The 15,681-nt window shown below is 39.3% G+C and overlaps 1 protein-coding gene across 3 annotated transcripts in view; it reads left to right on the top strand.

Annotated features, from left to right (window-relative positions):
* The first annotated feature begins 244 nt into the window (after positions 1–244).
* The window catches only part of KCNIP4 (potassium voltage-gated channel interacting protein 4), a 384,367-nt gene continuing 368,930 nt past the window's right edge, over positions 245–15,681 (top strand). The window contains exon 1 of one of the 3 annotated variants that reach the window (XM_021554440.3): positions 245–318. In XM_021554440.3, coding sequence (XP_021410115.1) covers positions 270–318 — 49 coding nt within the window. In that variant the 5' untranslated portion in view covers positions 245–269. Of the gene's footprint in view, positions 319–758; positions 890–15,681 lie in introns of those variants that run through there. The other 2 variants (XM_021554439.3, XM_021554445.3) reach the window with 2 other exon arrangements.

Here is a 15,681-nt window from a genome sequence, read left to right as displayed (position 1 = left end):
GGATTTCTGAAACACATCATTATTCACACAGGGATAGATGAAATTGTAAAGACTGAAAAATTAACTGTGTAAAATTGAACAGGGAGAACTATCATTATTGAAGCATTTTCAAATGGTATGTCATGTGTCATAGTAGGCTTTGATAAACTAGAGGTGTTAAGAAGGTGTCTTAAAATGCCTTTTCCAATCCCTTCCAAAATATACGCTGGGGCTTAGGGAGTGCTCCCAGAGCACTAGCCCGACAGAGGTGTTGGAGGGGCGCAGCTGCGATGGGAGCTCCGTGCGCTCGGTCCGTGTCGGGCAGGCGGCGGCTAACAGGTGATGCGGGCACCGCCTGAGCGGCCGCAGAGCGGGGGGCGGCCCGGCCCGGCCGGGCTCCGGCTCGGGGCAGTCCGCGCGGCCGCCCCGCTCCGGGGCGCGGCTGCCGGCTCAGCCCCGCGGCGGCAGCGGCCCCGGGGAGCTCGTGGGGGGGAGGCAAGCGAGCCCAAGCCCTCCCTGTCCCGGCAGGGAAGGGGTCGCAGCCGCGGCCCCGCGGGCGGGCCAGCCGGAGCCCCGAGCCCGCCCCGCGCCGCGCGGGTGGCGGGGGAGGCGCCGCTGCCGAGGCGGGGCCGCGCTCCTGTTCCCGCTCCCTCTCCCGCTCCCTCTCCTCTCCCTCTCCCGCTCCCTCTCCTCTCCCTCTCCGCTCCTGCTCCCGCTCCCATCCCGCTCCGCTCCGCCGCGCCCAGCCCCGCTCCCGCTCCGCTCCGCCGCGGCCCCGCTGCGGCTCCCGCGGCCCCGGCGCGGCGGTGCTGCCGCGCGTTCCCTCCGCGGCTCCGGCCGCCTCCCGGCATGGACGTGCGGAGAGTGGAGAGCATCTCGGCGCAGCTGGAGGAGGCCAGCTCCACAGGCGGTAGGACGCGGGCAGCGCGGGGACGCGAGGCTGCTTCTCTGAGTTAATCTGGGGTCTCGTCCCCTCTCCTCTGGGCAGCAAGTCTGGCAACTTGGCGTGGGGCGGGGAGGGACGAGCTCCCTGCCCGCTTGCGAGGCGCGAACGCACCCGTGGGCCAATGTGTGTGTCTATGGGGACAGTGAGCAAACGCTTAATGCCTGGGATCTCGGGCTAAGAAGCGTTTAGGGGCTTCGCTAATGATGCCTTAAGATGCCTGCTCTCACCCAACTGGTACTTTTGCCTTTGCTGAAACGACTTGGGGCTGGGAATGAACCTCCAAGGCACAACCTCTAGTTACCAGCTCCCAGGAGGTAATTTTGGTCAGGCGCCCTAACACCTCCCTGCTTTGGTCTCCGTTGTACCTCTCTAATGCCTAAGTGGCAACAGTTTGATGGAGACCAGCTTCTTCTGGTAAGCCTTCTTTGGTGCCTTTCTTTCTCTGTACTTCAAATTGCAATTACACATTCACCTGAGAAGGGCTCCAGGATAGCTTGCATTTTAAGGAGGAAAAAACCATGCCTTGCCATCCTCCACAGGGATTGTGATTCCCAAAACTCACAAAAGAGTTTTTCCCCCAGTTATTTAAAAATGAAGCTTCTTGTGTGCAATATATGTAAGAGGATGTTGCCAAGAAAGGTGTTCAGCTCAAGCCAGCAGGATAAAGAGAGGACAGTTGGGCAGTTAATGAAAAACTTTGCAAAACAGGCAGTCAAAACCAGGGCAAACTTCTTTTCTTAGAAAAGATGTTTCTTGCTGTGCAGCTAGATTTCTCATAAACTGTGATTGCAGTGTAGGATAGTAGCCTTACCAACAATTTGTTTGAAAGACACAGTGCAATCCCATCATTGGCTTGATTTCTAATGCTTCAAAATGCATCTTCTGCTTGCTCGGAGAGGTTTACAGATGTGTTCCCTGCTGGACTGTACCTGGTTTTTCTAGTTTCTTAATGTCCCATCTTTATTAATATTTTAGAATGTGTAGCCTTCCATGTAGGATACCAGATCATTTGCACTGGGGATAGGGAATTTTTTATTTGATGATGCTATCAGCTCAATTGTAAATCCATATCTGCCTTTGCACTTCATTAAAGTTTTGGGAAATGTGTGTAGTAATTATAATTATCCAACAAGGGACGTGGGCACTAAAGTGGTGTTGTGATACTTATCGCTACTTTTCAGATCCAACCCCCCGCAAGTAATAATTTAGGCTTTTCCCTTCACGTACCATTTCAGCCTTCCAGCTCTAGTCTGTTAGAGGTCTGAAAGTCAAACTGTTTTTCCATAACACATACAACATCAGAGACCAACACCGAGCAGGCTCTTGGCTACCTGTGCAACCACCGTGCAGGACTGTTCAGGCTAAACAAAACTGAGGTCATGATTTACACACAGTGGATTTGTACAGCTGCTGTTGATGAATTATTTGGTTTATGAATCATTAATGTAGGTATTGAGGCATGAAGAAAGTTTAAAGCTTAATGGCTTTTCTTACAGATATAGTTTGTGGTAGCAGGAGTGTTCATACAAAAATTGGGGAAATATCTGAATTCGTGTTGGGCAAGTAATAGGAAATACCCAGGTGATGTTTTTATGGAAATTGCCTTCAGTTGAGCCATATATTAGATGTGTTTTCTCTTTTGTTTCTCCTGATATGCATGTGTAGTAGTAATTTAAAAATTAATGACAGCTTTAATTCATTTCATGCTTGTAATGGTGAAAAGAAGTAAGTTACAGTTTTGCACTCTTTTAGAGCAAGAAAAATATGACTGAAACATGACATACTGTGGGAAAAACATTTCTCACAAATAAGGTTTTATGCCAGAAAAAGAATACAGAAAGATAAAAATGACAGAGCTAAAAGGAAATACCTCCTTTCTTTTGGAGAATAATGCACATTACTCAACAGATATCTCATCACCAGTGTGACTTGATGTGATGTGAAGCTAACAAGTGTCTAGCTTCACTCCTCTGGGCTTTCTTCTTATGTGAGAGAGCCCATTTATTTTCATCTTCCCACAGTTTTGGCCCTTTTTCGTCTAAACTTTCCTTTACACTTTTCTCTAGCTGTCTCCCTCCAGGCTCTTAAACGTTCAACTCATTTTCAGTGCCATCAGCATTTCTAAATGTACCTGTCTGTTGCATTTTTAACAAGGAAGGTGGATTTTTTTTCTCATTAATTCTCTTCAAACAGAATCACAGCTTCAAATGTTAGTAATTTTTAAATGGTAATGCCTGCGGTGGAGTTGTTACCGGGATTTGATGTTCGTGCACGAGAGTCAGAAAATGAAGCCAACAAAAATGTGACTGTTCCTCAATTTCGTTTTTCCAAATGAAATACAGCCCAAATAACACACAGGCAGCTAGAATAATGAGAATTATTAATGAAAAAAGCAACATTTTGTGTCTTTTAACAGGTAGTAACTGCCTTAAGCTGATCTTCTCCTTACATTTAATCTTGCACCTTGCAGGGCACCTTCTGATTCAAAGGCATTCAAATTAATGCCAGTTGAAGCACCACTGAGAGTTGTTGAAGTATGAGACTGTTTCCTCTGTGGAATACCGAGCCATTGTAAGGATGAATTGTTTCATCCCTCTGCCTCATGAAATTGTCTTTATCAATGTTTTATCTATCAGAAAGCTGTATTTGTGCTAGTGATAGCCAAAACACATTCGCTGCTGGGTAAAGGCATGCAGTGTCTTGGCAAAATGAGAAGAGCAGAGGGAGATTATCAGTAAAAGTTTGTATGGGTAAAAACAAGTTTAATCACAAAATGTCCTGTGGGTTCAATATCTAGGACAAACTTAAGCTGTTGGGAATTCTAATATGAATAAGACATTATTACAGCAACTGGTTGCTTTGCTTTCGGGTGTGATGAATTCAGAATGGGCATTGTGCTGACCAGTATGACCATGCCTATTCAAAAACCATAAATATTTATGAAAGCTATGGTGTCATTTATGACAAGATTTTAAGAGTTTCAGTTATTAGACAAGGCAGTTGCAAATTATTCTTGTTAAAAGAAAGGCTGTAATTTCTATATTGTGGGCAGAAGTACCACAGGGGACCAAATAGTATTATTAAGCAGCATTTATCCAACTTTAAGTTTACTTAGAGTTAAATATTCTCTGCCATACCTCTGAGAAATCCTTGTGCACTAGTGCTCACTTTTACTTTTAATGAATGACTTGGTCTTGTTGCTTGGGGCATTCTTAGAAGACAAAGGAAATAGTGCTAAAAGGACAAAAATGATATATTGAATAAGCTGAAATTAGGAATTTAGGAAAATGGATGCTAAGAAAAAGTAAGAAAATGGTAAAAATATACTGTGAAACAATTGCAGGAAAAAAAAAAAAGGAAGAGTTGGGAGGAGGGAAAGGAGGAAACAGATTTTGTATCTCACACATTGAGATACAAAATTTATTATGTGTTAGTGGTATGTATTGGACCAATTTCTTTATATCCCAGTTGGGATTCATCTGACACAATGAAAAGCAGCCAGTGACTCCAAGTGATTTGCACCAATATTCACACCAGTGTCAAAGCTGGTTTGTCTGGGAGTTCCATGCAAAGAACATGCTGCCAGTCAAGAGTCAGCATCACTATTTTTACTAATGATCTGTTGTCACCAGACACTCTTCTTCATTGGACACTTAAGATTCAGATAGAAAGGGTGCTGGACCATCTTGTCTAGACTGTGCTAGAAGTGCTGCTTCCAAATACAATACTTTTTCTCTGAAATCTGCAAATACACAAGGGAAGGAGTAAATTAAATGGACTCATGAACTAATAAAGGTTATATATGTGTGATAGGCATTCAAGGAGATGCAAATATATTCTGTGTAAAATATATATTCTACTCCTGCAGGATGGAGGAAACAATTGACACTTGAGTGAACTGACTGTGGCATAAGCCTCTGTATAAAATTTGAATTCTACCTCCATCTCCAGTTCCTCTGTTCAGTGAATGTAAAGAAGTAATTTTATACAAAATTCTGTTACAGAGAGTCATATTTGACATGAATACTGAAAATGCAGGCTTTCCATCAATATATTTTTTCCATCATGCAAATACAATTTTTACAATTTTTACTATTTTTACTACAGAGTTCTTCTTAATTATTCTGTGTGTCAGGATTAATACCTGTGCTCAGAGAGTTGATATATAAATAACTGAACATCTGGACCAGCTTCAGGTATATTTGGCTTAGAGAATTTATGCTTTCCAGGGGTTTTTAGACATTTTGAAATGTAGAAAGGCAGATATGGTACCTAGCAGTAAGTGTAGCATCAAAGAAGTAGCTGGTGTGTGTCATGGAAAGCTTTTACAGTGTATCAGATAAGCACTTAGGACTCCTGCTTTGGGTTGGAGCTGAATATTTGATCTGTGCAGCATTCAGCTGTAATCTATCCCATCTCGGCCTCTCAGTTTGCCATTGTGATTTATTCGGAATCTTTGGCACTTGAAAAAGAAAGTATCTAAAAATACAACGCCTGATTGCTTCACTATTTCATAGATATCTGCATGCCTGCCAGGCTGTCCTGCTATCATCTCCCCACCCCCCTCCCCAATTCTGCTTGTCCTCTCATTCTTTCAGGTTCTAAAATTGACTGTATTTGAACTCTTCCTTGCCAAAAATGCTCACCATTTATTGTCTCCTATGGGCAGAGGCCATTGCTCCTATTTGAGATGAAAGAGAAAACATTAGCAAACAGTTGTGGTCTTGGAAGTCAAGGACCCAGTCTGAACCAAATAGGATTCCCTTTTTTATCAGCACACACTTCAATTAATAGGCTTGGGCCTATGCTGGGATATTAGAAGTGCAGATACCAAATTTTCATTATTTGGAGCACAGTGTGGCAGAGCAGGTGGAGGTGGTTAATGGGATGGTTGGTCTCCATAATGTTTGGCCTGAACTGTAATGTGTAGCTGCATCAAAAGCAAATGGACTACAGTTTAACATAGGCATTTGTTTTTTTTATTGTAGTTGTTCTTTCAGAATCCTGGTTTCTCTGGCAAGGGTTTTGCTTTCCATTGCTTTGATAGCTAAGTAGTGTTTGGCCTGGATTACCCACTGAGTACACCAGGTAGAATTAGGAAGAGAAGTGTTAAGTGTATGGACTGTTTGTGTTTTGAAGCCTACAGAACTATGGAAAGCATGGAATCCAGCTATTCTGTGATGTTCTCAATTATTAGTTCATAACTCTGTTACAGGAGTCTAAGGCTCATACAGATTATGGTTTGATTTTTTTTTCCCCCTCATCATTTTCCATTCTCACACGCTACAGGAGAGATTGTTTCTGTTATCACCTTCATGCATGCAGCAGCAGAGGAGGTTGGGCTCTAGATTTATTTCTATGAATTTGGGAGATCTGAAGATAGCAATAAACTGGCAGCAGTTTAAAATATGTGGTTGGGTTGAAAATATATTGAATCCATTCACCTCTAAGAATAAACCCAAACACAGAATAAAAGCTGTATATCTGAGCTCATACTGTGTTTTATTTCTGGCAGCCCAGCAGAGACTTAATATGGTATTAAAAGGAGCTCTCTGTCAGAGATCTGAAAATAAATATATTGTTTCTCTTTTATATTCTTTTTCACCTATAAAACAAATTTCTTTAGAGTTACACTTTATAGTTGTGATTCTCTTTTATGTTTATAATTTATATTGCAGTAACACAAACAGTGGTGTGAAAATCAGATTCTTATGTGTCCACTGGAGAAATGAACTACAGGTGGAAGGCATGATAATAGAGAATTCTAAAATATAAATGTTTGCCCTATTCAGAAAAATAATGCATTTCAATGTTTGGATTTTATTGTAGGAGATAATATCTTTCTTTGTCTACCAGGTATTTTTCACCAGATAATGCATAATCTCCAAGCACAGTTAAATGCTTAGCACTACACAGTGCATTATACCCATATGCCACAAAGTTGCTAATTGGTGACGGCATAAAAAGAAATATTCCAACTCTGTATGTCCTAGGACATGGACTTCAAAGTGGTTGATCCATATCATGCAGTCAGTAAGAAAGGGTTTGCTATTTTATTGACAGGTAAAAAGCCCTTCAATTTTACTGATAATATTTTCTTGTTCTCACAATTTTCAGTTACCTCTCTACATCTCCAGAGAGATGTATTATGAATATTGCTGTAGTTATTAGGCTTTAGTAGAGAAAATCTTACTTTTTTAAATCAAACTTTTATTAATGATTGGGAAGGAATATTTAGGATTTATTAGAAAGGTAAACAGTATCCATAAAGTGTGATGATGGGTCTGATTCTTCACAGTGGGAACAACCAGAACAGCATGTCATCACAGTGGGTAATTTGATTATTGTGACTATTCATAAACTCTTTGATACCAGTGGGAATAATTGCAATGAATAAGGAATTTTAAAATTAAATGTAGTTATTTGACTTAGAAATTTCAGTGATATTACAGAATATGTTATAATAAAAACACATTGAAAAACAAGTTTGTGCTAAAAGATATGAAGAAAAGATCTATCCAAATTATTTGCAGTAAATTGAAAAAGAGAAAAAAGATTGTTTTTTAAAAAAATAATTTAACATGGGTACATGATGCAACTTGAAATGATCTTTTTGATCTTTTGAAAGTCACACTATATAACATCTGTCAGAAGTGCTATTATAACTGAACATTGAGATTTGGGCTAATAAGTAGGATGCTAAGCACCATAAATTAACAATCTATAACAACATTTTCAAAATCCCTGCACCAGTACTAATATGTTTTAGTTTTTTTTTTTTTAACGTAAATGTCACAGCTCACAGTTTCAAAGAACACTGGAGAAAGATTGACCCTTTTTGAGATTGTTTGTTTTAGAGTGTGCCAAAGCATGTTGCACCAGCCGCTCCTTGGCATTTTGCAGCAGCAGGGGCTTCCTCGGGTCAGGGGAAGCCCCTACACAGACACACGCAGACACACGCAGACACACACAGACAGACAGACAGACAGACACAGCACCGTGGCTGGCAGGAGCATCCCTGTCTGTGCATGTGCTTTCCCTGTGCAGGGGAGAATGGCAAGTGCACTGTGGGATTACAGTCCCTACCTGAGCGGCTAAAAGGAAGGCAAGGACAAAGACCAAGAAATGCCTTTTATGTGTGTGGCTTTAGTGGTTCCTGAGCAAGTGGACTCTGGGATGTGCTGTTCTCTTGCCTTTAGAAGAGATAATTGAATCCTGAATCTTAAAAAATGTAGGAGAAAAGTCCTAAAGAATAGTCCATTGAAGCAATGTAACAGAGGTATATCAGGGATATGCAACCACAGATTCGTGTTTTACTTCATTGTGTGCTGGTAGCAGTATGATAGGTGTTTCCTCAGATCACCATAGGTCTTGAATTTTGACAATACAGCTGGTTTTAACCAGAGGATACCCAGATCTCCTTAATCATTCTGACTGTTGACTTGTATTCCAGTGCTCAGAAAGTGAATTGTATACTGTGCATCTTCTGATTCACTCTTTCTATTCTGTGTATTATTTTCCACGTTGATTTACGGACACTTGAGGTTATTATGTTTTCTGATGTGACATTATAAAAAGTATCACCTGTTGTAATTCTATCAGTAAAGAAAGATAAATCTAGGCTGTTTGAGGTAATTTGTGGTGGCAGCATCCACCTGCTGGTAACTGAAACAAGTATGCATTAAAATTTATTGTTATTTTTAAAAAGGTGCTGTAATTGACATCCGCACACACTTAGGTGCTGCCCTGCTTCCTACACAGACAGTCTACCAAATCCAAAATGTCTAAGAGAAATAAAAATAAACAAACTAGATATGAGGATGTGCAATATGATTAAAAGACAGAGAATTTCATGCTGTTGTTTAAGTAACTAGGTCTACTTTATATACTGCATCATTCATTGATCTTTGTGGTAGTGATGAAATGGGGTTTCCCAATTTCTTTTTTTTTTTTTTTTTTTTTAAATGCCACATTGTGCATTATCTTCCCAGTCTACCTTCCAGAACTGGGTAAATGAGAGAAGTACCTTTGTGCCTAGGATCTATCTACTCCCTATGTTGTTTGCTTCAAAGATGTTGCTTCCAGCCTTCTCTGCCTGGTAGATGGGCAAGAGGAGGTCAAAGAGCAGGATGGGTTTGGTAGACAGGTGATAGTGTTGCCCTTTCTGCCTTCTTTTACATGATGATGACTACAAACCTTTTTGCAGGAGATTGACACCTCCAACTCTCTCAAGCAACAACTCCTGCTTCTGTCTATTTGTCACTTGGAAGCACATGTGAATCCCTGACATAAGTGGGCACTTTCTGACTTTCTTAGCATAATCTTTTTCCTCAGAGGGATGTTATTTTTATGCTACATGCTTCTTTCTTGATTGGCTGATTGTCAGAGGAGAGTACATGATGCATCCAGTGGAACTGGTGGTCTCAAATGCACGTTTTATAAAACAGAATTCTGATAGACTGGAGGAAAGATGGCACATGGAGGTTAAAGAGAAGAGGAAACAGACATGACTGAGGGTATAGTGACATAGTTCTTTACATGGCACACCTGCTGTCAAGTTTGTCCCAGTACCTTAAATCTTTACTAAAAATGTGCACTAGCAGGATTTAAAATTAGGCAGACTTATACACCTTGTTGATTGCTTAACTTGCAGGGATGAACAATATTTAGACATTATTTTGGCTCATAAAAACACTTTTGTCAGTTACACCTTTTGTTTGTATTCAGCTAATTTTCTCATGCTAAACTAGAATAAAACAATTCTGTGTTTCAATAGAGACTTATAAACATCTCTTCCTGTATCTAAAGTCTTTGAACCACCCCAGACTTGAGAATCAGTACATTTTCTTGTTCTTGAAAATATGGGAGGTGTTCAGCTAAAAGCCCATGTTGTACTAAAAAAACCAAACCTCTAATCTTAATTTAGCTTGTTTTACTTTGCCTGAGTTAAAAATGACTGCTTATACTTAGAAATGTAGAGGTAGGAATATTTTGACCTGCTTAGATAGTAAAACTATCTAAAAGGTGTCAGTAAATTTCTAATGTCTTATTAAGCAATGTTTTAGCAGCAGTTGCTTTAATCAACAGCACTTAAATTACTGCTAGGCTGACAATCTGTTAGGACTTTTTCAATTGAACAATTTAGAAGAAAGTAGGCTTTTTTTGGTGCATTTTTCTTTTCCTTTAAAGAACCCAAAGCATTAATAATGTGTTTTCATGTAAGCCTTTTCACAAAGAATACGTACAGAAATGCTGTCGGTTGAGTGACTAATTCCTCCATGAAAATGAGCAAGAAAACGTTGATGGCATTATCAAACCACTATTTGGTAGGTAGCAACTCACCATGCTGCCTGTGGAGATGGTGTACTTTCCATTCTGCAGGTGTAGTGTTAGAATTAATGAGTATGTAATAGTAAACACACAGTTCATTAGGTAGTTTCTTGTTGCAACAACACAGAATGCTTTGTGTTCCAAGGAGGGTGTGTATTGATTAAATGCACCTTGCACTTAAACAATTAATATAGATCTTCTGGATCTATCAGTGCCTGTTTAATTGTGATTGAAAACTTTGCAGCAGTTGCAGTTCAGTACAGTGCTTGTAACTGAGGATCATTCTGTTATTCTTGAAAAGGATGCATTTACTCATAAATGTTTGAACAGTTGACTTTAATCCTTCAGATTCTGAAATTTCTTACAGAGAAGGGAAGAAACAAAGCTTATGTCTCTTCCTGCATAGTCCATAATTTCATAAGCCAAAACTGGGGCTGTAGGGGATACCCAACTATATTGACAATACGCCTTGTAATGCTAGTATGATCTTATCAGGCTAATATAATACAAAAGAATACCAATGTGAGAAGCAAATAAAAATATCAAAGAGAACCTGTTTACCTATTAAAAATAATGGAGAGTATTTCTAATCCAAATCACCAAATCTGCAACTTTTAAGAGTCAATTATTTACTTTTTTGGAAACAAATCTTTGTCAAAGAATGCTGAGATTTTTGTGTAATACCTTCATTTAAGAAAAAAAATTGAGGAAATATTTCTTCATTTCATTAAAAGAAAAAAATCCTACTGCTGACAGAGTTGTGACTTTTCAGGCTGAGGACAAAATAAATAGACATATAGTCAGTCAAGTTTACATGTCTGTATTTGTCTCTGAATGCTAGGCAGACAGTGACTAACCAAGCTGACTGCATAAACTGTGTGTAATCCATACAGCCTGCTCAAGGCAAAAGCCTGATACAAAATCCAGCTCAAAAATTCTATTACACTGGATTTAATTTGTACTTTTGAGATAAAAGCAGTAAAAACCCACGGAATCACAGAAAAATGTTTTAGAAGAGAAGTTGCAAAGTCTTCCTGTTTCTCCTGATACCCCAAGGCAGGATCAAATATTCATATTCTGGTTCAGATGGTTTTTTGCTCAATGTACTTAAAATTCACTACTACTGGGTGCTTTATGACATTGCTGGTTAATCTATTCCAGAATTTATCTTTCCTGATACACACTGTTTCCTGCCCTAAAGTGAATCTTACATTTAAAGCCTGGTACCCAAAATGGATGAAATACATAGCCAAGATTCTATAGTACTGAATAGGACAAAAACTTTCTTTGGTATGTCTTAGATTTTTGTCTTGTTTATAGTTTTAAGTCTGAACTGCTGTCCCTTCCACAGCAGCCTTCCACCTGTCCTCAGCCTGTGATTTAACATGCTCAGCAGTGGCAGACTTCCCAGACAACTTCCCAGTTGTCACCTAAATAGTTTTTCCTCCATTCTGTTTCAACAAAATGGATAACTTCTCTGGAAGTTTACTTGATAGGTTCTAAATTATCCTTTGCAAATGATACTTGGTTTTGAGTATTGCTTTTTATCTTCTAACTTTCAAACTTGTTGGAAGCTTACTGACTTGAAATTGGAAAATTAAAAATAGGGTAAAGATTTCAACTTATCTGCCTATCACAACTGAAAGATTTCAGCTTGTCCCTGTTGATGGTAGTTTTTCTCATCCTACAAGAGCTCTGTAGGTTACTGCTTCCATGGAGATCAGCTGTTCCCAGTTTGTGCTGGGAGTAAGTTATGCCCTGGCAGTGCACAACTCTGTATGAATCAGTTCTCAAGAATTTGGGATGAGGTAGGAATAATTGTCTTGCAAGAAATAACAACCATCAACTTTTCCTCATCTCTATGGGAAGCTTGATGGAAGGCTTTCTGGATTCTCAAGGGCCTCTAGAATTCTTTTATGATCTGAACAGGTATTCCAAATAAATAAAGAAGCACAGCTTTAACTTGCACTGCTTTCCAACTATTTATTGCATTTGGATCTTCAGAAAGAAAACTTTGTCAGTGACCCTTTTATGAACTCTATCTTTTCTAAGAATGTTTTATCTCTTGAATGTTTGATATGTAGCATGAACTTAGTTCTCTCTTCCATAAATAAAAACTGAAGACAGTTACTTTAAACAATTTTTTAACATGAAAAGTCAATGTCACAGGCAATAGCGAAGCTTTTGAAGTTTCAAGCACTTCTTATTCAGATTATTTTTATCAGTGCTGTACCATCTTACACTTGATAAGATGTGCCTCCGCTTTTATGAGTGTCTTTACTAAATGCTATTATAATGGTAAAACAGGGTGTGCTCATTCCTCTCTCATTTTTCAAGGCTGTATCTAGGAGGCTTTAATCAAGAAGATGTCATATATTTTAACTTTTATACCAGCTTAAGCTTTCTAGTTATGATTTTTGGCATGCATACTCCAAAAGTATTTGACTTTTGTCCACTGCCTGATTAAAAGCACCATTAGAATGGCACTTGCATATGAATGACTGTAGAGAATTTATTATCTGTCTTTCCCAAATTCATTTTTATAGTCTGATAGTTTAGAGATATGGTTCTTTAAGCTTGTATCTCTGGGAGAGTTCTGTGATAGCTGGTCTGTGGATGCTAATAAATTAAACTGTGTGTTTGACTTCAGTTGTGAAATGTGATAAAGCTGTTTTAACGAGCCCAGGCAGAGGCTTTTATCAGGCATTTCTCTGGAGGCAGGGAGCTGGTGCTCTGGCTTTATACCAGTCAGCATTCCTGGCTTTGGCTTTGCTGGGAAAATGTTACACTTGATTTTTATATGAATGTATAACATCACCTTTTCTGTATACTTTGGGAACTTCACAGTGTTTTGATTGACAGTTACTTTGTTAACATCCATCACAAGTAATCTATTTTATACATTGTGTGTCTTTGTCTTCACGTGATTTATTCTCCCTCTGAATTTTATGTTAAGTATTCTACAAGTATATCATTCTAGCACTGCCCTTGTCCTTCAGAACAATTTTGTTAGACAGTTGACCTTAGCTGGAAATAAAGTGTGTAGTGAGTTCTATTTGTTGTGTCTGTTTCTGGGTAACTTTTTATTCGTCTTCTCATAAGACTTTTATGAAACTATTAAGCCAGTAATAACGTACCTTTGATAGTACTGTGATGGAGAGATCTGCATTATTCTTGGGCAATGGGATCACAGTGTTTTTGACCAGAATTGTCACCATCTTAAATTACTGGACACTTTCTGAAGTCTTGAATAATAATTTGTAAGTGATAGAGAAACAAAATTGAGAAGTCTTGTGAGAAAAATTGTTACTTTGCCAGTCTAGGCATTTGGGCTGTGCTTACATATGGGAAACAGTAGCTCAGCATAACAGGGGGAAATTGGGTCATTGATTAATAACAATTAAGAATTTTTAGAGTTCTGTGAGTGTCCAAGACACGGACTCAGACCAGCAGGGAATCGGAATCGTTTATTCAAAAGAAACAATCTGGTTTTGTATACTTTTTCAAGGCACAGTATTCCCTTACCTGGTAATTCTCACTACGTGACCGATCCCATGCTGCCACGTCGGCAACGCGTGTTCTGAGTGTCCTTCTGTGGGGACATCACGCGCTGTCCACCCGTCTGTCAGCTTCCAGCAGGCTCCTCTCCATAGGCTCTGCCACTGGCACCTCCTGTGCCCAAAGAGACAACCCCCCTGTGCCCCCCCATGCCACCATGTGCCTCTGCAGTCACGTCCCACAGCCTGCAGCTCCACTCCATCCCATCTCTTCCTACAGAGTTCCACTTCTGACTAATTCTATTCTAGTTCAATTGGCTAAATGCCTGCTTATATTGGTAGTGCATTAAGTGAGCTTCTAGAGCACATCTTCCCACTTAGTTTCACCTAAAATAATCTGTGTATTCCAGGTGCGTTCCATGATGTGAATCATTAGTTGACTTGTGAAAGCACACTCCTGATCTGAGTGGAAAAGCAAATAGGTCCACATGTCCAACAGCATTCTGGGAGCTTTCCTATTCTCTGGTGCCCAGAAGTTCTGTCAGCTTGTTTGAACATTTTTATCTCTTCGGCAGAATTTAAATATGATGCTTTCTATCTCAAGGAATACTTAGGGAATCATGCTAATATTTTAGGGATTTTTTTTTTCAAGATTAGGCCTACTTATTTTAGATTTTACTATATTAATACCTCCAAAATTATGTCTTTTTAGGATCAAATTCTCTGAGAGAGATTTTCTTAACATCTAATCACCATCATCAAGCATCATCATCATTATGCAGAAGCTGCTTCTCATTTTCTGATAGAGAATGATTTCTGGTAGTGTTTCTGCTATCACTTGCCTGATTGACAATTTGCAATTAATTCTTATTGTGTGTATTCAGGCTGCTTGTTTAGTTGTGACTGGAACAGCACATGTGCAGAACATATTACAGATCTGCCATCAATGCGATGCATTCTTCAATAGGAAAATGTATAACTATGTCAAAAATAAACATCATAGAGTTTAACAGCAGAATACCTTTGTGCTAGAGTTTCAGTGCTGGACATGGTAAATACACCATCTTACACTGGCTGTTTGCAGAGAATTCTGCAACTGGATGCATTACATCCTGGTAACTTGTTCTAATTTCTGTGTTTCAGGATGCTGTTGCTTGTCCAGAGAGAATATAAAAGTTCAGTAAAAATTGAGAAAGAAAATTAAGTCAATAGTACTGTAAAGAGTCTAACCCTGCATGAACACTGTAATTTTATAAATTACATTAGTTTGTTATGGCACTAGAATTGGAACTTTTAGAATAGTTGGCCAAAGTGAAGCTTGTTGAATGTTTCAAGCCTCTTTCAAGTTTGAACATATGCATTGTGTAGGATGTTCCTTGAACACCCTGGCTTTGAAATCTAAGATTAGATTGTTTGCTACAGAAATACCCATAAAGCCGAATTAACTTAATTTTATATTTGTCAAAATTTCATGCTGAATAACTACACCTCACAATTTCTTTCTATGTTAAGGAATCAAATTTATATTCAGAGTGATTATACTTCTTTTAAACATTACTAAATTGCTTCTAAATCAAATTATTTCAAAGATGATGCAACTGCCAGTTTTATTCTTAGCTTGTGCAAGTACCTTCTTAGCCTACTGCAAAAAATCTTTTGAAATCTCAAATTTATGCAGACTTATCTCCCATATTCAGTTAACTTACAAAAAAATCACACAGGTTTATTTTCCCCAGAATTTTATAATGGAAAGGCTTCCCATAATGGAAGCTAAAAATAGAAATTATTAATAGTAATTTCTTGAAGTTTGAAAGTGACTGGAAGTTTCTATTCAGCACTGGGGAGGTGATGCCAGGAGGGCACCCAGTGTCCATTTCTGGGCTCCCCAGTACAAAGGACACATGGGCATAGTGGAGAGAATCCACCAAA

Source organism: Lonchura striata, chromosome 4 (genome assembly GCF_046129695.1).
Source record: "Lonchura striata isolate bLonStr1 chromosome 4, bLonStr1.mat, whole genome shotgun sequence".
Taxonomy (NCBI): Eukaryota; Metazoa; Chordata; class Aves; order Passeriformes; family Estrildidae; genus Lonchura; species Lonchura striata.
This window is presented reverse-complemented; position numbering and strand designations above follow the sequence as displayed.